This window comes from Taudactylus pleione, unplaced genomic scaffold, assembly GCF_031769625.1.
Source record: "Taudactylus pleione unplaced genomic scaffold, aTauple2 ptg000173l, whole genome shotgun sequence".
NCBI lineage: Eukaryota > Metazoa > Chordata > Amphibia > Anura > Myobatrachidae > Taudactylus > Taudactylus pleione.
Genome location: NW_028284575.1, coordinates 6,141,611 through 6,168,390, shown reverse-complemented (window position 1 = coordinate 6,168,390; position 26,780 = coordinate 6,141,611). Strand labels below are relative to the sequence as shown.

The 26,780-nt window shown below is 52.0% G+C and overlaps 1 protein-coding gene across 2 annotated transcripts in view; it reads left to right on the top strand.

Moving 5' to 3' along the window:
* The window catches only part of LOC148521209 (aldehyde oxidase 1-like), a 90,260-nt gene that overhangs the window by 17,682 nt on the left and 45,798 nt on the right, over positions 1-26,780 (top strand). For both annotated transcript variants that reach the window (XM_088475560.1, XM_088475559.1), the window contains exons 11-15: positions 13-175; positions 2,425-2,511; positions 6,406-6,575; positions 7,664-7,781; positions 25,638-25,760. In XM_088475560.1, coding sequence (XP_088331686.1) covers positions 13-175; positions 2,425-2,511; positions 6,406-6,575; positions 7,664-7,781; positions 25,638-25,760 — 661 coding nt within the window. The remainder of the gene's footprint in view (positions 1-12; positions 176-2,424; positions 2,512-6,405; positions 6,576-7,663; positions 7,782-25,637; positions 25,761-26,780) is intronic.

Genomic DNA, 26,780 nt, shown 5'->3' with positions numbered 1-26,780 from the left:
ATTTCCTGGCAGGCACTGGGATGACGATTTGCTGGGGGAAGCCTGCAGACAGGTCCTAAGTGAGATCTTGCTTCCAGCCTCTGCCCCTGAGGGAAAGGTGGAATACAAGAGGTCTCTGATTGTCAGTTTTTTCTTCAAATTCTACCTGCGGGTCCTGCAGAGCCTGAAAAAGCCTGTAAGTAATGTATGTACATACGTATGCATGTACATATGTTTTTATGTAATTTCAAATTTAGGTCTACCTTACCCACCCCTGCGCATCCCCCCTCCCTTTCATTGATAAAACCTGTATACAAATTCTGCGATTTACAATCTCATCTGTATATATGTATTTAACAACTGCCTGCATGTACCAAGAGGATATGCATAAATATAGATTCCAGAGACAGAAATATCAGAGCACCATGGTAACCTATATGGATACCCATATCTCTATAACAAGTATTATCACATCTTGACATATAGAAGATGACCATTGCCAGAATACTCTAAAACCACCAAGAAATGGTGAATAAAAATATACTTGCCCCACACAAGATGGCCACCGATACATGCACGAATGATATCCCCACCACACTCAAGATGGCCACCGACAAACATGAATAATGGTAATACAGCCACACACAAGATGGCCACCGGCACCTTAATATGAGACCACCACCAAGATGGCGGACACCAGGATTGCCCTATAAATAGCCACTCATTATGATATACACCATTCCCTGAGGAAGGCTTAAACAAGCCGATACGCATTGGAAGATCTACACCCACATCAACCAGAACTCCCCCACTCCAGCCTCCTCGCGGCGCTGAGTTGAGCCACCGAGCAGTATTGCTGAGCCCGGCACACTGCGCACTCTCGCGAGAGCACAGTGATCTCTAAGTCTTGCAAGATGCCGGTGAGGACCACACTTTCCAGCCAACGCGTAAAGCCCTGCGTGCTGGCATCCAGAGGGAAGCAGAAGAACCGCAACGAGGACGGAGTAGAGGATATCGCTCACCTGGAGGTGAACAAGCAGAGGACGCCGAGGACGCCCCACCCTCCACCCTGCACATTCCCCAAATTTCTCTTTACATAGTGGCATTTATATATACTGGCACAAGAGGCCCTGTGCCTTCTACCTACCTAATAAAAACAATAATTTCACATCCATTTTGCATATCATTTCAAGTGCGTAGCGCTCACCTCTCACTACAGCATTTATAATTTCAAATGAAAACTAGGAAAAAGTCAGGTGCTAATAAAAAACAAAACAATCCCGCCAAGAATACAATCAAGAATAGAACATGAAGTCATCATCAATGGGTTTTTCTTTTCTGCCATTAAAATTACAATTAAACCCAGATTTATTATGAACCTCCAGCAAACCCATGGACAAACCCACACAAATAAGTGCCCTGCCTCAGACAGGCGTGCTTGAGATCCAGCATCTGGAAAGGCGTCTATATTTTAGTGGTAAATACAAGTATTAGTGCAGGTCTACCCAGAGCTAAGTAACTGTGACAGGCGCAGTACTAACCTCAGTGGCCATCTTGGAACAGGGAATGGAGCCTCCCTGGAGGAACAGAATGGAGACTGCGTAGTAGCGCACTCCCTTATCAACGAGTCCAACTTCAGAACTCCTTAAGGCTTCATACCCACAGACGTTTTTTAAAATACATTATACAAGAACTTTTCACACTTGGAGATCACAGTGGGGATGTTTCAGCGGGAAGTGTTACCCGTGCACCCCTCATATTAACATTCCTTCCAAGATCTCCAAGACGGAACATTTACAAAGTAGGCAAGGGGCCTGATGGCACAGGAAATTGAGTTGTCTAGGCAACGCATAACTCACTGCTCTGGTGGTGGGCGGTATCCGGGAAGGCTGCTGTATTTTCCCACGAGTCAGCTTCACATAATTCGCCATAAAATAAGGCGCACTTACACCTACACAACCCTTGCATTCCTCGCTGCTCCGCCCAGCAGACAGTGAGGCAGATGTACTAAGCTCTGGAAAGTGATAAAGTGGAAAGTGATAAACGACCAACCAATCAGCTACTGTCATGTTACAGGCTGTGTTTGAAGAATGACAGTTGGGAGCTGATTGGCTGGTCGTTTATCACTTTCCACTTTTTCACTTTCTAGAGCTTAATACATCTGCCCCATTGTGCGAAGAGGGATCAGTTTAGGTCTCTCCGGCTCTCACTGTGCACAAGGCTAAAGTCACACTTGCTCCCGGCAGTATAAACTTTTTGCTACTGTCATTAGTACGGAAAGTGTATCTTTTCGTATTCACTGGGACAGCCTCGAAACATGTTCCCAAATCATCACAAATTATGGCAATAGAGGACGTTAGGTTTCGAGGCATTTATCCCAATTTGTATTTAGTGCCTTAGTGTGTGTTTATTGTATTAATATTTCTTACTTTGTGATGGTTCTAGGTCACCACTTCTATCAAGGCCTCAGAATATCTCAGTGCTATCCGAGATTTTGAGACTAGATTTCCAAAAACATTGCAGATTTTCCAGGTAAGGTTTTTGAGTTTCTTGACTATCATTTTGTAATGATTCTTTTCTAAACATTTTGGGCCTGATTCAGACCCACTCGCGAGCGGCTGTCCGCTCGCAAGTGGGTCGATGTTATGCACTGACCCACGCGCCAGACGCGACGAGCGAAGGAAAGTCCTTCGCTCGTTGTGTCCGATCAAAGGGGGCGTGCTGTCAATGTTGATTGACAGCACGCCCCCTTTGGTGGGCGTGCCGGGGGCGTGCCTCCCTGACGGGGGCGTTCCCACGGGAACGCCTCCCGTCAGAAGCCGGCCCACTGACATCACTAGTGATGTCAGTGGGAGTGATTTTGGCTCTGATAGAGCCAAAATCACTCCGGAGCTTGCGGTTGAAAACCTCAACCGCAGGCTCCGGCTCGCAATTTCGATGGTCGCGATGGTCTCGACCATCGCGGCCATCACAAAGCACGCTCGTATAGCCTGTGGGTGGTGACCCACAGCTATACGAGCGTCCAGGAGGACGCTCCATGAAAATGGAGCCCAGCCCTCATTCAGAGCGTGCGCTCTGCTCAGAGCGTACGGCTCTGAATGAGGGCCTTTATTTGTAATCCACATCCAAATCAAGATTTCGTGGGTTGGCCGCATCATAGTGGATGATGCCACGTAGCGCCATGGCTAACGCGTCCAACGCAGGCCATGCCCCCTCCGTATGATGTCACGTGGAGGGGGCATGGCCTGTACCTGGCGCCGGGAGTGGGTGATTACAGCAATGCCCGACGCATCTCCGGGATGCTCCGGGGTGCTGTAAGGGCAGTGTTGTGACTGTAAGGAGCATCCTAAGGATGCTCCAGGCGGCACTAGCCAGATGCAGGAGCTGTGGGTGAGCGACGGTGCCACCCACAGAGCTCTGTGCAGACGTTCTGCTCGCACACCCCTAGTTACGGCCCTGATGCTAGGCTTCCACTGGGCAGGGGTGGGGTGAAGCTAGGCTTTCATTCATCCAGAGCAAAGACCCTTTTGAAAGTCTTCTCAATTAAATGGATCATGCAGCCTCCACTGTCTCAAGACTCAAAGGTAAGTATTGCTGCCTGTAATACAGTTCCTCATCACAGAGCATTGTCGTGACTATTATATAATACAGAGAGCATCAGGTCTGACTGTATTACATACCATAAGTGGGCGCTAAATAGCTTGATACCTCTTGGAGTGCTCCAATTTGGTGCAAATTTGCAGTCCTACAACCTCTTTGCAATAGAGATGGCCGATGACCATTGATGGTTTCCCACCGATGGTCAATGGTTTTGCCATTGATAGGGGAGGTCCAATGGTTCTCCGCCACTGATGGCAGAGAGCCTGGCAATGTGTTTTTTTTGTTCCCCTCGTGCTGGGGTCATGGTACATTGTCACGTTACCTGCATTGCACCATCCTCCTTCCATGATTGGCCCACCAAGTCCCACCTTTCACTCAGAGCCGCTGTAGCGACTGCCATCGCTGGTGTCAACCAATGGTTTACTGATATCAATGCAAACTACCAATGGCACCATCGGTGGTAGATCCGTCTGTGGCCATCCCTACTTTGGAAGGAAACGGGCGATATAATTACTTAACCAGTGGCGATTACCCCTTATTATGTTAAGCTTACTCCACAATATGAAACTCTCTGCAGTGCTGCACAATTGTCGATGAGCCATCTCCGTACTTTATCAGGAACATTTTCACTGCAGCCAACTCCTCCTTATGGCTCAGGGAAACTTCTGCTTCTCCTGAAATGCTGCCATATTGTTCAGTAAATTCTTATGCCCCAGCCAGAAATCAACACACACTTGTGCAAATCCCGCTGCACAATGAGTCCAAAGCTCCCGCTGCACTGCGCAAGGCACTGTTTGCTCCCGGAGCCCGGGGCAAGCCCCCACCATGGCTAAGACGGGGACGTGATATGCAGTCACTCCCCAAAACTGCACTAGGCCAACCTCCCTTTTACGAGTGCACTTACGGCACGCACGAGAGGCTGGTAAGTGCCATATGGGTGTCACCTCTGTTCCTAGAATTAGTATTTTTGTTGCAAGGAATTGGTATAAAGTCACAGATTGAGCATATCAATGTGAGGTATGGTGTGAACCACTTGTATCGGCCCTTTACCCAAATTAGCGGCTGAGTCGCACTAGCATCAGTATTCAGTGTACTCACGCAATTTACTTTTGTTGCATTAGTGATGCCAATATGATGCATATTTTATGAAAAAGTCTCTGGCAGGGTGCATGGCATGGCTGAGTCACAAAGACAGTATGGCGCCATTTGGCACAACTGTGGATAGGTTTATGTGGACATATCTATATAATAAGCGATAAAGCATGTCTGTCCTTTATGCCTAGCCAGAGTTTTGTACCTTGCTCCCCCAAATTTTTCAGGGTGGTGTAGTTTGACCAGGATTAGGTTTTTGCCTAGGTTTGAACTTCATCGGGGCCATATACTGTCACACAATCCCTAAAAATGGGGACACTCTTAAATTACACAGGTTCTGAGTCTGCCTCCAGTGGAAATTGGCAGTCTGCCAAAAACCTGTGAGAAAGCTACAAAAGTATCCATTTACCCTCAGTCTTAGCAAGTTCATATTAAATCCAGAGTCTCTGTGTTTACATGCAAGGGAGTAACTAGAACTTTGTGGGCCACATAGCAAGATCTTAAAAGGCCCCCCAGAGGTTAAAAAAAACATACATTTGCCCCCACACAGTGCCTATTCATGTTATGCCACATAGACCTCATTCAGCTTATACCCCACAGAGCCCATTCAGGATATGCCACACAGTAATACCCCTTATACACATGCCACGCAATGGTATTGCCCCTTATACAGTATGCCACACCATAATCCCCCTTACACATTATACCACACAGTAATGACCTTTACAGATCATGCCACATAGTAGTAGTGCCCCATAGAACACATTATTCCACACAATAGTAGTGCCCCTTACACATTATGCCCCTCTAGCAACTCACCTCCCCGTTTCCCTCCAGCAGTCTCTCATTTCCCCCTGTGTGCCATTAACAGCTAGCAGGTGTGGATTTGGTGCTGGGCCGCAAGCTAATTACAGCTGGCACACCGGCAGGCAGTGACAGACAGTGCCGGCACAATCTTGCGCCGGCTGTGAGCCAATTCCAGCTTGCAGACCGGCAGCCAATCAGGAGCCACCACTGCTGATTGGCTGCTGGTCTGCGAGCTCTGATTGCTGTTGCAACCGGAGGTGCTGTCTCTCCATGTCTGCCTGCCGGTGCGCCAGCTGTGATCAGCTGGCGGGTCGGCACCAAATCAACACCGCTGACACCCGGGTCCCCCTTGGCCGTCCTGACTGCACTGGACCCACCTTCTGTGCGTGACTGGGTGCAAGGGGAGTGGCAGGCCACAGTGGCAGCTCAGGCACCATAGCAGCCGCACCACTTGCACCCACGGGAGTTACGCCACTGTTTGCATGCATGGTAGCAAACAGTGGGGTCCTTTTCAGGATCAATGGAATGGGGTTATAGGAGAAGACAATGTAAACAAAGGCTGCAGGTGTACTTCAGGGGACAGTCTTCAACCCAGGCAACGCCAGGTATCCCAGCTAGTATGTACTGTTTGCAACATGAGAAGTGCAAAAGGTTTTACTTTTATCCTTTATACCACAATGAATACCCATTTTGTTAGAGAAGAAGGTAAAAAAAATGGAGGAAAATATTGGCCTTACTAAATTTTGGTAAACGGTAACAAAGGAAACTTTTTGAGTCCTTTCCAGCCAGGCCATTGGGATGCAGAAACTTTGTCCAAAAAGTTGGTAAACGTGGAAGAAAACAAAAAAGTGAGCAGGTAATTGGTTTAACCGTTTCATGATCAGTGTTCCTGTTTCCTGGCTCAGGCAATTTTTATATTTTACACAGGAAGTTAATTCCAGCCAGCCGGTCAAGGATCCCGTCAATCGCCCGATAATTCACACGTCTGGTATCAAGCAAGCCACTGGGGAAGCCAAATACGTAGATGACATGCCACCTGTGGACCAAGAACTCTTCATCGCATTCGTCACCAGCACAAAAGCCCACGCTAAGATCCTGTAAGTAAGGTGGCAGAAAAGATGATGCCGCAGCTGCCGAGCAGTAATTCCCGAGTGGGGGGTAGTCTTAGAGGCTGACAGTAGCAGAGGTCACCAGGGTAGAAGTGAGGCGGCGACCAATAGCGCACTGAGGGCCTGATTCAGACCCGGACGCTATTTGCGGATGCTTGTTCTTAAAAAGGGGCCGGATATTTAAATTGAGCGCTCGCTCTTTGCGGTCTGTTGACGCCTCTATGTCTGAGCGAGCGTCCGAAAAATGCGCTCGCTATTTTGTAAAGACGCCTCTTTACCGTTCGCATCACACATCATCTCCGGTATTTATTAGATTAATCGGGAACATCGAAAGGCAACTGAACTGCTCGCAGTGCTTGTAGAGGATTTACTTCCCGCAATCACTGCGAACAGTTCAGGCTAAAAGACAACCAAGTGACGTGGTCGATGACGCTGCTTTGTTAATTATGCGCACCCGTTAAACGCTGTTTTGACCGTTTGGCACGCCTGCGTTCGGATCTCCACTCCCCGTTTTCAAGCACCTTCCCCTGTTACTACCCACAAACGCCTCATTCTGTCACTCAAATTAGCAGGCCCTCGCTGTTTTACGAGCGCACGATTTCCGACCGCAATGACTGGTTGGTGCATGCGCATTACGACCCATACGCACGCGCAGATGTGCGAACATCGCTCGGAGCGAACGAGCGGCCACTTGCGAGCGGCTCTGAATCAGGCCCGGAGGCGGGAGGGGGCGTGGACAGAAATGAGATTGGAGATGTTGGAGTGATGAGGCGTTTTATTGATGAGGAGTGTGACCGGGATTCTGATAGGCAAAGGGAGCCAGTGAGGGAGGTTGTAGAAGGCACAGCTGAGCTAGCGGGTGGAGGACCTGTGTAACTCTTCTAAAGTAAGTTTGCATAAAACTATTTTCAGCGTTAATCAGTGTCGCAGTGATCTTATAATGGGACTGACTTGTGTCCTGCATTGATGCTGATATTTTAATTCGTATTATCCACAGGTAATCACTGTCTGAATGTTTTTCCATTGCACCTAGTATGTGGATTTCTGGACCTATGTCCCCACTTTCCTCCCTGTAGGTCAATAGATGCTTCTGATGCTATCAAGCTCCCTGGTGTTGTTGACGTCATCAGGGCAAAGGATGTCCCCGGAGTGATAGACATCCCAGGACAGGGTCCTTTGTTTTCAGAGGTGGAGGTAAGGGGTTAATTAAATAGGATTTTATTTATTTTTTTACTTTTTTTTTTATATTTTATTTGTTGAAGCACAAATATAGATCATTAAAGATTCGCCTGCTCTTTTTACGTCGTTAATGCATAATGTTGGACTACTGTATGCATTGCTCTTGTCTTTAGCACTTGGCGTATTCCATATGTTTGAGCTGGGGGATCCACCATTGGCTATTTTATGTGGAAAATATAAATAAACATAATCAGTGCAAAACAACACGTTCTATAGCACAATGTATCAAGAGCAATGGCATGTATAGCAACGGCTAGACATGCAGGGGCCGTATTCACATCTCCCCTTGTGGTACTGATCCAGCCGCTGCTACCCCAAGTTCTGCTCCTCTACCACCGGGATGGGGACCAGGTCCACGTTTTCCACAGCGACAAAGGGCGGGGTGTATCAAGCCATGGAAAGAGATAAAGTAGGGGTTACCCAAGGCAGCCAATCAGCGTCTGTCTTTTCATAGACTGTGCTAGATAAATGACAATGAGAAGCTGACTGGGTGAGATCATGTTTCAAACCAAAGCCACCAAAGTCTGCAAAGGCTTTGAAGATCCAATCACTGGCATAATACTGGACCAGTCCAATAGGAGCCATGACCCCCTTACCATGGTGAATCTGTGGGGTGAGGTCATCTGGCTTCAGTAGGGAAGTTTTGTAATGACAACATGGTGGTGCTAGTCCCATAGAGTATGATGCCGGTGGCTGGAGCAACTCCTCGGGGTGCCACTGGTCAGTTGGATGCCTTTTTGCACCCCAGTGATGATAGCGCCTTTGTGGAACATGATAGGGTACAAGGCAATTTATCTAGACATCTGAAATCTCCCCATGTTCTTCCCCGTTTCCTCCCGTTCTGCCCGCTTTTTCTTCCGTCCCGACCTCATGTTCTTCTTGCTCCACTTGCAGTGTGAGACCCAAGTCTGTCTGCTGCTCCTCCCCATCCCTCCTCCCACTTTGTTTCACCCCACCCCCCCTCTTCCGACTGCTCCACTCTTTCCCACCCCCCGCTCTTTACCAGTCAGTCCCTCTCAGCCAGCTCCCCTGCCCCACAGCACTACCTGTCCCACCCCCTCCCTCGCGCGGCAGCATACTTGCCTCCCGCTGGGAACTTGTCTCTTGTTAGCGTCTCCCTAGCAGTGGGAGCTGTTGGAGGGGCAGCACGTGCTGTGGCTCTCACTGCGCATACATGTAGGAGACAGGACAGACCTTAGTAGATGATTATATACATTCTTTCAGTTATTAACCTGATTCTGTATTAGTTGATAAAGATATGATAATATTTACAATTCAAATCAGTTAAATGAGTACTGAATATAACCTCAGCTACTCGGGTAACTTGCCCAAAGACATTTATTTAAAATATTTGTATATCGCACTAGAAAGCATTGTTTCCAGTGTTAAGTAGGGTGCATGCTAGACGATATGTCACCCGATCCCACGACATATTGTCCACATCGGCCAGTGTGTACCCACTATACCCGACCGTGCTCGCTCCCGGGGGTCGTCCATCGGGGTCGTTCCATCGGCCTGCATGTGTGGCCGACAGAACAACCCAGATGGCGACGCCGGCATAGAGGATTGAGCAGGTGCCCAACATGGGGGGCGGTCTCTGCGGGATGGGTATGGGATGACGGCGCTCAAGATCCCGGCGGTCAAAATCCCAATGCCGGCATCCCGACAGGGTTAGGATACCGACACCTGTCGGTAGTTATCCTAACCCTCTCTCTACCTAACCGTAACCTTCCCTTCCCGCTGCCTGAACCTAACCTCCCCCCCTAGTGCCTAAACCTAACCTCCCCATCCCCGCACCCTACTCCTTAGTACCTAAACCTAACCTCCCCATCCCCGCACTCTAAACCTCCCCCCTTAGTGCCTAAACCTAACCTTCCCATCCCCGCACCCTAAACCTCCTCCCTTAGTGCCTAAACCTAACCTCCCCATCCCCGCACCCTAAACCTCCCCCCTTAGTGCCTAAACCTAACCTCCCCATCCCCGCACCCTAAACCTCCCCCCTGAGTGCCTAAACCTAACCTCCCCATCCCTGCACCCTAAACCTCCCCCCTTAGTGCCTAAACACAACCTCCCCATCCCCGCACCCTAAACCTCCCCCCTAGTGCCTAAACCTAACCTCCCCATACCCGCACCATAAATCTCCCCCCTTAGTGCCTAAACCTGACCTCCCCATCCCCGCACCCTAATGCTCACCCCTTAGTGCCTAAACCTAACCTCCCCATCCCCGCACCCTAAACCTCCCCCATTAGTGCCTATACCTAACCTCCCCATCCCCGCACCCTAAACCTCCTCCCTTAGTGCCTAAACCTAACCTCCCCATCCCCGCACCCTAAACCTCCCCCATTAGTGCCTAAACCTAACCTTCGCATCCCTGCACCCTAAACCGCCTCCCTTAGTGCATAAACTTAACCTCCCCATCCCCGCACCCTAAACCTCCCCCCTTAGTGCCTAAACTTAACCTCCCCATCCCCGCACCCTAAACTTCCCCCCTTAGTGCCTAAACTTAACCTCCTCATCCCCGCACCATAAACCTCCCCCCTTAGTGCCTAAACCTAACCTTCCCATCCCTGCACCCTAAACCTCCCCGCTTAGTGCCTAAACCTAACCTCCCCATCCCCGCACCCCAATCCTCCCCCCTTAGTGCCTAAACCTAACCTCCCCATCCCCGCACCCTCCCCCTTAGTGCCTAAACACAACCTCCCCATCCCCGCACCCTAAACCTCCCCCCTAGTGCCTAAACCTAACCTCCCCATACCCGCACCATAAATCTCCCCCCTTAGTGCCTATACCTGACCTCCCCATCCCCGCACCCTAATCCTCACCCCTTAGTGCCTAAACCTAACCTCCCCATCCCCGCACCCTAAACCTCCCCCATTAGTGCCTATACCTAACCTCCCCATCCCCGCACCCTAAACCTCCTCCCTTAGTGCCTAAACCTAACCTCCCCATCCCCGCACCCTAAACCTCCCCCATTAGTGTCTAAACCTAACCTTCGCATCCCTGCACCCTAACCCGCCTCCCTTAGTGCATAAACCTAACCTCCCCTTCCCCACACCCTAAACCTCCCCCATTAGTGCCTAAACCTAACCTTCGTATCCCTGCACCCTAAACCGCCTCCCTTAGTGCTTAAACCTAACCTCCCCTTCCCCGCACCCTAAACCTCCCCCTTAGTGCCTAAACCTAACCTCCCCATCCCCAAACCCTAAACCTCCCCCCTTAGTGCCTAAACCTAACCTCCCCATCCCCACACCCTAATCCTCACCCCTTAGTGCCTAAACCTAACCTCCCCATCCCCGCACCCTAAACCTCCCCCATTAGTGCCTAAACCTAACCTTCGCATCCCTGCACCCTAAACCGCCTCCCTTAGTGCATAAACCTAACCTCCCCTTCCCCGCACCTTAAACCTCCCCCTTAGTGCCTAAACCTAACCTCCCCATCCCCAAACCCTAAACCTCCCCCCTTAGTGCCTAAACCTAACCACCCCATCCCCACACCCTAATCCTCACCCCTTAGTGCCTAAACCTAACCTCCCCATCCCCGCACCCTAAACCTCCCCCATTAGTGCCTATACCTAACTTCCCCATCCCCGCACTCTAAACCTCCCCCATTAGTGCCTAAACCTAACCTCCCCATCCCCGCACCCTAAACCTCCCCCATTAGTGCCTAAACCTAACCTTCCCATCCCTGCACCCTAAACCGCCTCCCTTAGTGCCTAAACCTAACCTCTTCCGACTGCTCCACTCTTTCCCGCCCCCCGCTCTTTACCAGTCAGTCCCTCTCAGCCAGCTCCCCTGCCCCACAGCACTACCTGTCCCACCCCCTCCCTCGCGCGGCAGCATACTTGCCTCCCGCTGGGAACTTGTCTCTTGTTAGCGTCTCCCTAGCAGTGGGAGCTGTTGGAGGGGCAGCACGTGCTGTGGCTCTCACTGCGCATACATGTAGGAGACAGGACAGACCTTAGTAGATGATTATATACATTCTTTCAGTTATTAACCTGATTCTGTATTAGTTGATAAAGATATGATAATATTTACAATTCAAATCAGTTAAATGAGTACTGAATATAACCTCAGCTACTCGGGTAACTTGCCCAAAGACATTTATTTAAAATATTTGTATATCGCACTAGAAAGCATTGTTTCCAGTGTTAAGTAGGGTGCATGCTAGACGATATGTCACCCGATCCCACGACATATTGTCCACATCGGCCAGTGTGTACCCACTATACCCGACCGTGCTCGCTCCCGGGGGGAGCCTAAACCTAACCTCCCCATCCCCGCACCCTAAACCTCCCCCATTAGTGCCTAAACCTAACCTTCGTATCCCTGCACCCTAAACCGCCTCCCTTAGTGCTTAAACCTAACCTCCCCTTCCCTGCACCCTAAACCTCCCCCTTAGTGCCTAAACCTAACCTCCCCATCCCCAAACCCTAAACCTCCCCCCTTAGTGCCTAAACCTAACCTCCCCATCCCCACACCCTAATCCTCACCCCTTAGTGCCTAAACCTAACCTCCCCATCCCCGCACCCTAAACCTCCCCCATTAGTGCCTAAACCTAACCTTCGCATCCCTGCACCCTAAACCGCCTCCCTTAGTGCATAAACCTAACCTCCCCTTCCCCGCACCTTAAACCTCCCCCTTAGTGCCTAAATATAACCTCCCCATCCCCAAACCCTAAACCTCCCCCCTTAGTGCCTAAACCTAACCACCCCATCCCCACACCCTAATCCTCACCCCTTAGTGCCTAAACCTAACCTCCCCATCCCCGCACCCTAAACCTCCCCCATTAGTGCCTATACCTAACTTCCCCATCCCCGCACTCTAAACCTCCCCCATTAGTGCCTAAACCTAACCTCCCCATCCCCGCACCCTAAACCTCCCCCATTAGTGCCTAAACCTAACCTTCCCATCCCTGCACCCTAAACCGCCTCCCTTAGTGCCTAAACCTAACCTCCCCTTCCCCGCACCCTAAACCTAACCTTCCCATCCCCGCACCCTAAACTTCCCCCCTTAGTGCCTAAACCTGACCTCCCCATCCTCGCACCCTAAACCTCCCCCCTTAGTGCCTAAACCTAACCTCCCCATCCCCGCACCCTAAACCTCCTCCCTTAGAGCCTAAACCTAACCTCCCCATCCCCGCACCCTAAACCTCCCCCATTAGTGCCTAAACTTAACCTTCCCATCCCTGCTCCCTAAACCTCCTCCCTTAGTGCATAAACCTAACCTCCCCTTCCCCGCACCCTAAACCTCCCCCTTAGTGCCTAACCTAACCTTCCCATCCCTGCACCCTAAACCTCCCCCTTAGTGCCTAAACCTAACCTTCCCATCCCCGCACCCTAAACCTCCCCCCTTAGTGCCTAAACCTGACCTCCCCATCCCTGCACTGTAAACCTCCCCCCTTAGTGCCTAAACCTAACCTCCCCATCCCCGCACCCTAAACCTCCCCCCTTAGTGCTTAAACCTGACCTCCCCATCCCCGCACCCTAAACCTCCCCCCTTAGTGCCTAAACCTAACCTTCCCATCCCCGCACCCTAAACTTCTCCCCTTAGTGCCTAAACCTTACCTCCCCATCCTTGCACCCTAAACCTCCTCCCTTAGTGCCTAAACCTAACCTCCCCATCCCCGCACCCTAAACCTCCCCCATTAGTGCCTAAACCTAACCTTCCCATCCCTGCACCCTAAACCTCCTCCCTTAGTGCCTAAACCTAACCTTCCCATCCCCGCACCCTAAACCTCCCCCATTAGTGCCTAAACCTCCCCCCTTTGTGCCTAAACCTGACCTCCCCATCCCCGCACGCTAAACCTCCTCCCTTAGTGCCTAAACCTAACCTCCCCATCCCGCACCCTAAACCTCCCCCATTAGTGCCTAAACCTAACCTCCCCATCCCCAAACCCTAAACATCCCCCCTTAGTGCCTAAACCTAACCACCCCATCCCCACACCCTAATCCTTACCTCTTAGTGCCTAAACCTAACCTCCCCATCCCCGCACCCTAAACCTCCCCCCTTAGTGCCTAAACCTAACCTCCCCATCCCCGCACCCTAAACCTCCCCCCTTAGTGCCTAAACCTAACCTCCCCATCCCCGCACCCTAACGCTCCCCCCTTAGTGCCTAAACCTAACCTTCCCATCCCCGCACCCTAAACCTCCCCCCTTAGTGCTTAAACCTAACCTTCCCATCCCCGCACCCTAAACCTCCCCCATTAGTGCCTAAACCTAACCTCCCCATCCCTGCACCCTAATCCTCACCCCTTAGTGCCTAAACCTAACCTCCCCATCCCCGCACTCTAAACCTCCCCCATTAGTGCCTAAACCTAACCTTCCCATCCCCGCACCCTAAACCTCTCCCCTTAGTGCCTAAAGCTAACCTCCCCATCCCCACACCCTAATCTTCCCCCATTAGTGCCTATACCTAACCTCCCCATCCCCGCACCCTAAACCTCCTCCCTTAGTGCCTAAACCTAACCTCCCCATCACCGCACCCTAAACCTACCCCTTTAGCGCCTAAACCTAACCTTCGCATCCCTGCACCCTAAACTGCCTCCCTTAGTGCATAAACCTAACCTCCCCTTCCCCACACCCTAAACCTCCCCCTTAGTGCCTAAACCTAACCTTTCCATCCCCGCACCCTAAACCTCCCCCCTTAGTGCCTAAACCTGACCTCCCCATCCCCGCACTCTAAACTTCCCCCCCTAGTGCCTAAACCTAACCTCCCCATCCCGGGCACCCTAAACTTCCCCCATTAGTGCCTAAACCTAACCTTCCCATCCCTGCACCCTAAACCGCCTCCCTTAGTGCTTAAACCTGACCTTCCCATCCCCACACCCTAAACCTCCCCCTTAGTGCCTAAACCTAACCTCCCCATCCCCGCACCCTAAACCTCCTCTCTTAGTGCCTAAACATAACCTCCCCATCCCCGCACCCTAAACCTCCCCCATTAGTGCCTAAACCTAACCTTCCCATCCCTGCACTCTAAACCTCCTCCATTAGTGCCTAAACCTAACCTCCCCATCACTGCACCCTAAACCTCCCCCATTAGTGCCTAAACCTAACCTGCCCGTCCCCGCACCCTAAACCTCCCCCATTAGTGCCTAAACCTAACCTCCCCATCCCCGCACCCTAAACCTCCCTCATTAGTGCCTAAACCTAACCTTCCCATCCCCGCACCCTAAACCTCCCCCCTTAGTGCCTAAACCTAACCTCCCCTTCCCCGCACCCTAAACCTCCCCCCTTAGTGCCTAATCCTAACCTCCCCATCCCTGCACCCTAAACCTCCTCCCTTAGTGCCTAAACCTAACCTCCCCATCCCCGCACCCTAAACCTCCCCCATTAGTGCCTAAACCTAACCTTCCCATCCCTGCACCCTAAACCTCCTCAATTAGTGCCTAAACCTAACCTCCACATCCCCGCACCCTAAACCTCCGCCCTTAGTGCCTAAACCTAACCTCCCCATCCCCGCACTCTAACCCTCCCCCCTTAGTGCCTAAACCTAACCTCCACATCCCCGCACTCTAACCCTCCCCCCTTAGTGCCTAAACCTAACCTTCCCATCCCAGCACCCTAAACCTCCTCCCTTAGTGCCTAAACCTGACCTCCCCATCCCCACACCCTAAACCTCCCCCATTAGTGTCTAAACCTAACCTTCGCATCCCTGCACCCTAACCCGCCTCCCTTAGTGCATAAACCTAACCTCCCCTTCCCCACACCCTAAACCTCCCCCTTAGTGCCTAAACCTAACCTCCCCATCCCTGCACCCTAAACCTCCCCCCTTAGTGCCTAAACCTAACCTCCCCATCCCCACACCCTAATCCTCACCCCTTAGTGCCTAAACCGAACCTCCCCATCCCTGCACCCTAAACCTCCTCCCTTAGTGCCTAAACCTAACCTCCCCATCCCCGCACCCTAAACCTCCCCCATTAGTGCCTAAACCTAACCTTCGTATCCCTGCACCCTAAACCGCCTCCCTTAGTGCTTAAACCTAACCTCCCCTTCCCCGCACCCTAAACCTCCCCCTTAGTGCCTAAACCTAACCTCCCCATCCCCAAACCCTAAACCTCCCCCCTTAGTGCCTAAACCTAACCTCCCCATCCCCACACCCTAATCCTCACCCCTTAGTGCCTAAACCTAACCTCCCCATCCCCGCACCCTAAACCTCCCCCATTAGTGCCTAAACCTAACCTTCGCATCCCTGCACCCTAAACCGCCTCCCTTAGTGCATAAACCTAACCTCCCCTTCCCCGCACCTTAAACCTCCCCCTTAGTGCCTAAACCTAACCTCCCCATCCCCAAACCCTAAACCTCCCCCCTTAGTGCCTAAACCTAACCACCCCATCCCCACACCCTAATCCTCACCCCTTAGTGCCTAAACCTAACCTCCCCATCCCCGCACCCTAAACCTCCCCCATTAGTGCCTATACCTAACTTCCCCATCCCCGCACTCTAAACCTCCCCCATTAGTGCCTAAACCTAACCTCCCCATCCCCGCACCCTAAACCTCCCCCATTAGTGCCTAAACCTAACCTTCCCATCCCTGCACCCTAAACCGCCTCCCTTAGTGCCTAAACCTAACCTCTTCCGACTGCTCCACTCTTTCCCGCCCCCCGCTCTTTACCAGTCAGTCCCTCTCAGCCAGCTCCCCTGCCCCACAGCACTACCTGTCCCACCCCCTCCCTCGCGCGGCAGCATACTTGCCTCCCGCTGGGAACTTGTCTCTTGTTAGCGTCTCCCTAGCAGTGGGAGCTGTTGGAGGGGCAGCACGTGCTGTGGCTCTCACTGCGCATACATGTAGGAGACAGGACAGACCTTAGTAGATGATTATATACATTCTTTCAGTTATTAACCTGATTCTGTATTAGTTGATAAAGATATGATAATATTTACAATTCAAATCAGTTAAATGAGTACTGAATATAACCTCAGCTACTCGGGTAACTTGCCCAAAGACATTTATTTAAAATATTTGTATATCGCACTAGAAAGCATTGTTTCCAGTGTTAAGTAGGGTGCATGCTAGACGATATGTCACCCGATCCCACGACATATTGTCCACATCGGCCAGTGTGTACCCACTATACCCGACCGTGCTCGCTCCCGGGGGGAGCCTAAACCTAACCTCCCCATCCCCGCACCCTAAACCTCCCCCATTAGTGCCTAAACCTAACCTTCGTATCCCTGCACCCTAAACCGCCTCCCTTAGTGCTTAAACCTAACCTCCCCTTCCCTGCACCCTAAACCTCCCCCTTAGTGCCTAAACCTAACCTCCCCATCCCCAAACCCTAAACCTCCCCCCTTAGTGCCTAAAGCTAACCTCCCCATCCCCAAACCCTAATCCTCACCCCTTAGTGCCTAAACCTAACCTCCCCATCCCCGCACCCTAAACCTCCCCCATTAGTGCCTAAACCTAACCTTCGCATCCCTGCACCCTAAACCGCCTCCCTTAGTGCATAAACCTAACCTCCCCTTCCCCGCACCTTAAACCTCCCCCTTAGTGCCTAAATATAACCTCCCCATCCCCAAACCCTAAACCTCCCCCCTTAGTGCCTAAACCTAACCACCCCATCCCCACACCCTAATCCTCACCCCTTAGTGCCTAAACCTAACCTCCCCATCCCCGCACCCTAAACCTCCCCCATTAGTGCCTATACCTAACTTCCCCATCCCCGCACTCTAAACCTCCCCCATTAGTGCCTAAACCTAACCTCCCCATCCCCGCACCCTAAACCTCCCCCATTAGTGCCTAAACCTAACCTTCCCATCCCTGCACCCTAAACCGCCTCCCTTAGTGCCTAAACCTAACCTCCCCTTCCCCGCACCCTAAACCTAACCTTCCCATCCCCGCACCCTAAACTTCCCCCCTTAGTGCCTAAACCTGACCTCCCCATCCTCGCACCCTAAACCTCCCCCCTTAGTGCCTAAACCTAACCTCCCCATCCCCGCACCCTAAACCTCCTCCCTTAGAGCCTAAACCTAACCTCCCCATCCCCGCACCCTAAACCTCCCCCATTAGTGCCTAAACTTAACCTTCCCATCCCTGCTCCCTAAACCTCCTCCCTTAGTGCATAAACCTAACCTCCCCTTCCCCGCACCCTAAACCTCCCCCTTAGTGCCTAACCTAACCTTCCCATCCCTGCACCCTAAACCTCCCCCTTAGTGCCTAAACCTAACCTTCCCATCCCCGCACCCTAAACCTCCCCCCTTAGTGCCTAAACCTGACCTCCCCATCCCTGCACTGTAAACCTCCCCCCTTAGTGCCTAAACCTAACCTCCCCATCCCCGCACCCTAAACCTCCCCCCTTAGTGCTTAAACCTGACCTCCCCATCCCCGCACCCTAAACCTCCCCCCTTAGTGCCTAAACCTAACCTTCCCATCCCCGCACCCTAAACTTCTCCCCTTAGTGCCTAAACCTTACCTCCCCATCCTTGCACCCTAAACCTCCTCCCTTAGTGCCTAAACCTAACCTCCCCATCCCCGCACCCTAAACCTCCCCCATTAGTGCCTAAACCTAACCTTCCCATCCCTGCACCCTAAACCTCCTCCCTTAGTGCCTAAACCTAACCTTCCCATCCCCGCACCCTAAACCTCCCCCATTAGTGCCTAAACCTCCCCCCTTTGTGCCTAAACCTGACCTCCCCATCCCCGCACGCTAAACCTCCTCCCTTAGTGCCTAAACCTAACCTCCCCATCCCGCACCCTAAACCTCCCCCATTAGTGCCTAAACCTAACCTCCCCATCCCCAAACCCTAAACATCCCCCCTTAGTGCCTAAACCTAACCACCCCATCCCCACACCCTAATCCTTACCTCTTAGTGCCTAAACCTAACCTCCCCATCCCCGCACCCTAAACCTCCCCCCTTAGTGCCTAAACCTAACCTCCCCATCCCCGCGCCCTAAACCTCCCCCCTTAGTGCCTAAACCTAACCTCCCCATCCCCGCACCCTAACGCTCCCCCCTTAGTGCCTAAACCTAACCTTCCCATCCCCGCACCCTAAACCTCCCCCCTTAGTGCCTAAACCTAACCTTCCCATCCCCGCACCCTAAACCTCCCCCATTAGTGCCTAAACCTAACCTCCCCATCCCTGCACCCTAATCCTCACCCCTTAGTGCCTAAACCTAACCTCCCCATCCCCGCACTCTAAACCTCCCCCATTAGTGCCTAAACCTAACCTTCCCATCCCCGCACCCTAAACCTCTCCCCTTAGTGCCTAAAGCTAACCTCCCCATCCCCACACCCTAATCTTCCCCCATTAGTGCCTATACCTAACCTCCCCATCCCCGCACCCTAAACCTCCTCCCTTAGTGCCTAAACCTAACCTCCCCATCACCGCACCCTAAACCTACCCCTTTAGCGCCTAAACCTAACCTTCGCATCCCTGCACCCTAAACTGCCTCCCTTAGTGCATAAACCTAACCTCCCCTTCCCCACACCCTAAACCTCCCCCTTAGTGCCTAAACCTAACCTTTCCATCCCCGCACCCTAAACCTCCCCCCTTAGTGCCTAAACCTGACCTCCCCATCCCCGCACTCTAAACTTCCCCCCCTAGTGCCTAAACCTAACCTCCCCATCCCGGGCACCCTAAACTTCCCCCATTAGTGCCTAAACCTAACCTTCCCATCCCTGCACCCTAAACCGCCTCCCTTAGTGCTTAAACCTGACCTTCCCATCCCCACACCCTAAACCTCCCCCCTTAGTGCCTAAACCTAACCTCCCCATCCCCGCACCCTAAACCTCCTCTCTTAGTGCCTAAACATAACCTCCCCATCCCCGCACCCTAAACCTCCCCCATTAGTGCCTAAACCTAACCTTCCCATCCCTGCACTCTAAACCTCCTCCATTAGTGCCTAAACCTAACCTCCCCATCACTGCACCCTAAACCTCCCCCATTAGTGCCTAAACCTAACCTGCCCGTCCCCGCACCCTAAACCTCCCCCATTAGTGCCTAAACCTAACCTCCCCATCCCCGCACCCTAAACCTCCCTCATTAGTGCCTAAACCTAACCTTCCCATCCCCGCACCCTAAACCTCCCCCCTTAGTGCCTAAACCTAACCTCCCCTTCCCCGCACCCTAAACCTCCCCCCTTAGTGCCTAATCCTAACCTCCCCATCCCTGCACCCTAAACCTCCTCCCTTAGTGCCTAAACCTAACCTCCCCATCCCCGCACCCTAAACCTCCCCCATTAGTGCCTAAACCTAACCTTCCCATCCCTGCACCCTAAACCTCCTCCCTTAGTGCCTAAACCTAACCTCCACATCCCCGCACCCTAAACCTCCGCCCTTAGTGCCTAAACCTAACCTCCCCATCCCCGCACTCTAACCCTCCCCCCTTAGTGCCTAAACCTAACCTCCACATCCCCGCACTCTAACCCTCCCCCCTTAGTGCCTAAACCTAACCTTCCCATCCCAGCACCCTAAACCTCCTCCCTTAGTGCCTAAACCTGACCTCCCCATCCCCACACCCTAAACCTCCCCCATTAGTGCCTAAACCTAACCTCCCCATCCCCGCACCCTAACCCTCCCCCCTTAGTGCCTAAACCTAACCTTCCCATCCCCGCACCCTAACCCTCCCCCCTTAGTGTCTAAACCTTACCTCCCCATCCCCGCACCCTAACCCTCCCCCTTAGTGCCTAAACCTAACCTTCCCATCCCCGCACCCTAAACCTCCCCCTTTAGTGCCTAAACCTAACCTTCCCATCCCCGCACCCTAAACCTCCCACATTTGTGCCTAAACCTAACCTCCCCATCCCTTCACCCTAATCCTCACCCCTTAGTGCCTAAACCTAACCTCTCCATCCCCGCACTCTAAACCTCCCCCCTTAGGGCCTAAACCTAACCTTCCCATCCCCGCACCCTAAACCTTCTCCCTTAGTGCCTATACCTAACCTCCCCATCCCTGCACCCTAAACCTCCCCCCTTAGTGCTTAAACCTAACCTCCCCATCCCCGCACCCTAAACCTCCCCCCTTAGTGCCTAAACCTGACCTCCCCATCCCCGCACCCTAACCCTCCCCCCTTAGTGCCTAAACCTAACCTTCCCATCCCCGCACCCTAAACCTCCCCCATTAGTGCCTAAACCTAACTTCCCCATCCCTGCACCCTAATCCTCACCCCTTAGTGCTTAAACCTAACCTCCCCATCCCCGCACTCTAAACCTCCCCCATTAGTGCCTAAACCTAACCTTCCCATCCCCGCACCCTAAACTTCCCCCCTTAGTGCCTAAACTTAACCTCCCCATCCCCGCACCCTAAACCTCCCCCCTTAGTGCCTAAACTTAACCTCCCCATCCCCGCACCCTAAACTTCCCCCCTTAGTGCCTAAACTTAACCTCCTCATCCCCACACCCTAAACCTCTCCCCTTAGTGCCTAAAGCTAACCTCCCCATCCCCACACCCTAAACTTCCCCCCTTAGTGCCTAAACCTAACCTTCCCATCCCCACACCCTAAACCTCCCCCCTTAGTGCCTAAACCTAACCTTCCCATCCACGCACCCTAAACCTCCCCCATTAGTGCCTAAACCTAACTTCCCCATCTCTGCACCCTAATCCTCACCCCTTAGTGCCTAAACCTAACCTCCCCATCCCCGCACTCTAAACCTCCCCCATTAGTGCCTAAACCTAACCTTCCCATCCCCGCACCCTAAATTTCCCCCCTTAGTGCCTAAACTTAACCTCCCCATCCCCGCACCCTAAACCTCCCCCCTTAGTGCCTAAACTTAACCTCCCCATCCCCGCACCCTAAACTTCCCTCCTTAGTGCCTAAACTTAACCTCCTCATCCCCACACCCTAAACCTCTCCCCTTAGTGCCTAAATCTAACCTCCCCATCCCCACACCCTAAACTTCCCCCCTTAGTGCCTAAACCTAACCTTCCCATCCCCACACCCTAAACCTCCCCCCTTAGTGCCTAAACCTAACCTCCCCATCCCCGCACCCTAAACCTCCCCCATTAGTGCCTAAACCTAACCTCCCCATCCCCACACCCTAAACCTCCCCCATTAGTGCCTAAACCTAACCTCCCCATCCCCGCACCCTAAACCTCCCCCCTTAGTGCCTAAACCTGACCTCCCCATCCCCGCACCCTAAACATCCCCCCTTAGTGCCTAAATCTAACCTCCCCATCCCCACACCCTCCCCCTTAGCGCCTAAACCTAACCTCCCCATCCCCGCACCCTAATCCTCCCCCATTAGCGCCTAAACCTAACCTTCGCATCCCTGCACCCTAAACTGCCTCCCTTAGTGCATAAACCTAACCTCCCCTTCCCCACACCCTAAACCTCCCCCTTAGTGCCTAAACCTAACCTTTCCATCCCCGCACCCTAAACCTCCCCCCTTAGTGCCTAAACCTGACCTCCCCATCCCCGCACTCTAAACTTCCCCCCCTAGTGCCTAAACCTAACCTCCCCATCCCGGGCACCCTAAACTTCCCCCATTAGTGCTTAAACCTAACCTTCCCATCCCTGCACCCTAAACTGCCTCCCTTAGTGCCTAAACCTAACCTCCCCTTCCCCGCGCCCTAAACCTCCCCCTTAGTGCCTAAACCTAACCTTCCCATCTCTGCCCCCTAAACCTCCCCCCTTAGAGCTTAAACCTGACCTCCCCATCCCCGCACCCTAAACCTCCCCCCTTAGTGCCTAAACCTAACCTCCCCATCCCCGCACCCTAAACCTCCTCTCTTAGTGCCTAAACCTAACCTCCCCATCCCCGCACCCTAAACCTCCCCCATTAGTGCCTAAACCTAACCTTCCCATCCCTGCACTCTAAACCTCCTCCATTAGTGCCTAAACCTAACCTCCCCATCACTGCACCCTAAACCTCCCCCATTAGTGCTTAAACCTAACCTGCCCATCCCCGCACCCTAAACCTCCCCCATTAGTGCCTAAACCTAACCTCCCCATCCCCGCACCCTAAACCTCCCCCATTAGTGCCTAAACCTAACCTTCCCATCCCCGCACCCTAAACCTCCCCCCTTAGTGCCTAAACCTGACCTCCCCATCCCCGCACCCTAAACCTCCCCCCTTAGTGCCTAAACCTAACCTCCCCATCCCTGCACCCTAAACCTCCTCCCTTAGTGCCTAAACCTAACCTCCCCATCCACGCACCCTAAACCTCCCCCATTAGTGCCTAAACCTAACCTTCCCATCCCTGCACCCTAAACCTCCTCCCTTAGTGCCTAAACCTAACCTCCCCATCCCCGCACCCTAAACCTCCCCCCTTAGTGCCTAAACCTAACCTCCCCATCCCCACACTCTGACCCTCCCCCCTTAGTGCCTAAACCTAACCTCCCCATCCCCGCACCCTAAACCTCCCCCCTTAGTGCCTAAACCTAACCTCCCCATCCCTTCACCCTAATCCTCACCCCTTAGTGCCTAAACCTAACCTTCCCATCCCCGCACCCTAAACCTTCTCCCTTAGTGCCTATACCTAACCTCCCCATCCCTGCACCCTAAACCTCCCCCCTTAGTGCCTAAACCTAACCTCCCCATCCCCGCACCCTAAACCTCCCCCCTTAGTGCCTAAACCGGACCTCCCCCTCCCCGCACCCTAACCCTCCCCCCTTAGTGCCTAAACCTAACCTTCCCATCCCCGCACCCTAAACCTCCCCCCTTAGTGCCTAAACCTAACCTTCCCATCCCCGCACCCTAAACCTCCCCCATTAGTGCCTAAACCTAACTTCCCCATCCCTGCACCCTAATCCTCACCCCTTAGTGCCTAAACCTAACCTCCCCATCCCCGCACTCTAAACCTCCCCCATTAGTGCCTAAACCTAACCTTCCCATCCCCGCACCCTAAACTTCCCCCCTTAGTGCCTAAACTTAACCTCCCCATCCCCGCACCCTAAACCTCCCCCCTTAGTGCCTAAACCTAACCTTCCCATCCCCACACCCTAAACCTCCCCCCTTAGTGCCTAAACCTAACCTCCCCATCCCCGCACCCTAAACCTCCCCCCTTAGTGCCTAAACCTGACCTCCCCATCCCCGCACCCTAACCCTCCCCCCTTAGTGCCTAAGCCTAACCTTCCCATCCCCGCACCCTAAACCTCCCCCCTTAGTGCCTAAACCTAACCTTCCCATCCCCGCACCCTAAACCTCCCCCATTAGTGCCTAAACCTAACTTCCCCATCCCTGCACCCTAATCCTCACCCCTTAGTGCCTAAACCTAACCTCCCCATCCCCGCACTCTAAACCTCCCCCATTAGTGCCTAAACCTAACTTCCCCATCCCCGCACCCTGAACTTCCCCCCTTAGTGCCTAAACTTAATCTCCCCATCCCCGCACCCTAAACCTCCCCCCTTAGTGCCTAAACTTAACCTCCCCATCCCCGCACCCTAAACTTCCCCCCTTAGTGCCTAAACTTAACCTCCTCATCCCCACACCCTAAACCTCTCCCCTTAGTGCCTAAAGCTAACCTCCCCATCCCCACACCCTAAACTTCCCCCCTTAGTGCCTAAACCTAACCTTCCCATCCCCACACCCTAAACCTCCCCCCTTAGTGCCTAAACCTAACCTTCTCATCCCCGCACCCTAAACCTCCCCCATTAGTGCCTAAACCTAACTTCCCCATCTCTGCACCCTAATCCTCACCCCTTAGTGCCTAAACCTAACCTCCCCATCCCCGCACTCTAAACCTCCCCCATTAGTGCCTAAACCTAACCTTCCCATCCCCGCACCCTAAACTTCCCCCCTTAGTGCCTAAACTTAACCTCCCCATCCCCGCACCCTAAACCTCCTCCCTTAGTGCCTAAACTTAACCTCCCCATCCCCGCACCCTAAACTTCCCCCCTTAGTGCCTAAACTTAACCTCCTCATCCCCACACCCTAAACCTCTCCCCTTAGTGCCTAAAGCGAACCTCCCCATCCCCACACCCTAAACTTCCCCCCTTAGTGCCTAAACCTAACCTTCCCATCCCCACACCCTAAACCTCCCCCCTTAGTGCCTAAACCTAACCTCCCCATCCCCGCACCCTAAACCTCCCCCATTAGTGCCTAAACCTAACCTCCCCATCCCCACACCCTAAACCTCCCCCATTAGTGCCTAAACCTAACCTCCCCATCCCCGCACCCTAAACCTCCCCCCTTAGTGCCTAAACCTGACCTCCCCATCCCCGCACCCTAAACATCCCCCCTTAGTGCCTAAATCTAACCTCCCCATCCCCACACCCTCCCCCTTAGCGCCTAAACCTAACCTCCCCATCCCCGCACCCTAATCCTCCCCCCTTAGTGCTTAAACCTAACCTCCCCATCCCCGTACCCTAACCCTCCCCCCTTAGTGCCTAAACCTAACCTCCCCATCCCCGCACCCTAATCCTCCCCCCTTAGTGCCTAAACTTAATCCTCTCCCTAGTGACTAATCCCAAACCCTAACGCTAACCCTCCCCCTAACCCTGCTACATACCTTCGGGATTCCGGCGGTCAGGATTCCGGCGCCAGCATTCTGACCGCTGAAATCCATATTGACCGCATCCCGGTCACCGCATCGTGCAGAGTGTACCGACCACCCGATGTATTGTGCGGTCGGACGTGGCATTGCTGGGTACACACATTGGCAAGCAAGTACCCAGCTTTAGTCATTCTGCATTTTTACTTGCGTTATGTAGTTGTTGCTTTCTGTACGCTACTCGTTCTATTTATTGTATTTCCCATGGGTAAGCTTATAGGGAACACTACAATAACCTTTTAAACATTAATAAACATCTTATATGTTTTTTTACCAACAATAAAAAATGGCCATAAGTGGGTAGGTGTTCTAAGATTTAGGTTAGAAAGTGGTAACATGCTATGATTGGAATAGAATCCTTATCGTATTGCGCACTTATTTTGCAGGTGGTGTGTGTGGGACAAATAATCTGTGCGGTGGTAGCAGACACTCCGGAACATGCTAGAAGAGCAGTGAAAACAGTGAAGATAGGCTATCAGGATCTGACGCCGCTCATCCTGAGTGTGGAGGTACTGTGCTGTAACGCAGGGAATACGTAGATGATCAGCTTTAAGGTTTTGCCAGCAGACAAGGTGGTCTACACTTAGTCTCTCAATTTTATTTAATCCATTTCATTTTAATCTAATTTCATCCAGTTGCGATTGTCAGGCTCCACCCAGTTGTGCCACATGACTTGGGAGGAGATTTATCAAACCTTCTAAAAGTTGTCCCTAGTAACCAATCATATATTAGCTATCATTTTATAGAATGTACTGTTATAAAGGTTCTAAACCTCTGGTACAATCCTTCCTATACCTTCTAAGTCCTGCCTATACCTTCTAAAATTGACGCTATTTGCGTACGCAGTCATACAGTAAAATAAAAAGCCTTCAGACCTTGAAAATGTGTTTCCAAAGAACAAAGTATATTATTCAACATAAAAACAGTAGGTTACACACTGTGATCTAAAGACAATTTAGCGCAAAGAAATTATACAGACCCAAGGTACAGTTATATACACGCACGCGCACTGGGACCAGTTACCGGCATCCATAAGAAACCTCCATCAACAGTATCAGCATGAAGACTCCAGATTGGAGTCTGTAAGCACATTTATACCCTTACAGGGATAAGCAATACAATAGAAAAGTTTGGCATGGTTTCATTGGTTCCCAGTGCGGGTGCATCTGTTACAGGATATTTAACAGGTTGATTCACATGGACACAGATCAGCCTCAGACAGCCTTTTGTCTCCTTATTCCCCCTGCATGCAACTGCTAACATTACAAAGTACATTTTGGTGTTTTAACTCTCTACAGTCCATAAGTTGAGAATGCATGTTGCGATCTTCTCACCAATGACACCGGAAAGCTGTTGAGACAGAGTAGATCAGTACGCTACCAAACATGGTTGGCTTATCATGTGCTAAACCTTAGATATCAAATAATCTTTATTTCACAACATTAATAATTCAATGAGTAAACCTTAAATATTACACTTTAATATTAGGGAACCTTTCATGTAATTTGTGTAAGTGTAAGAGAATATTG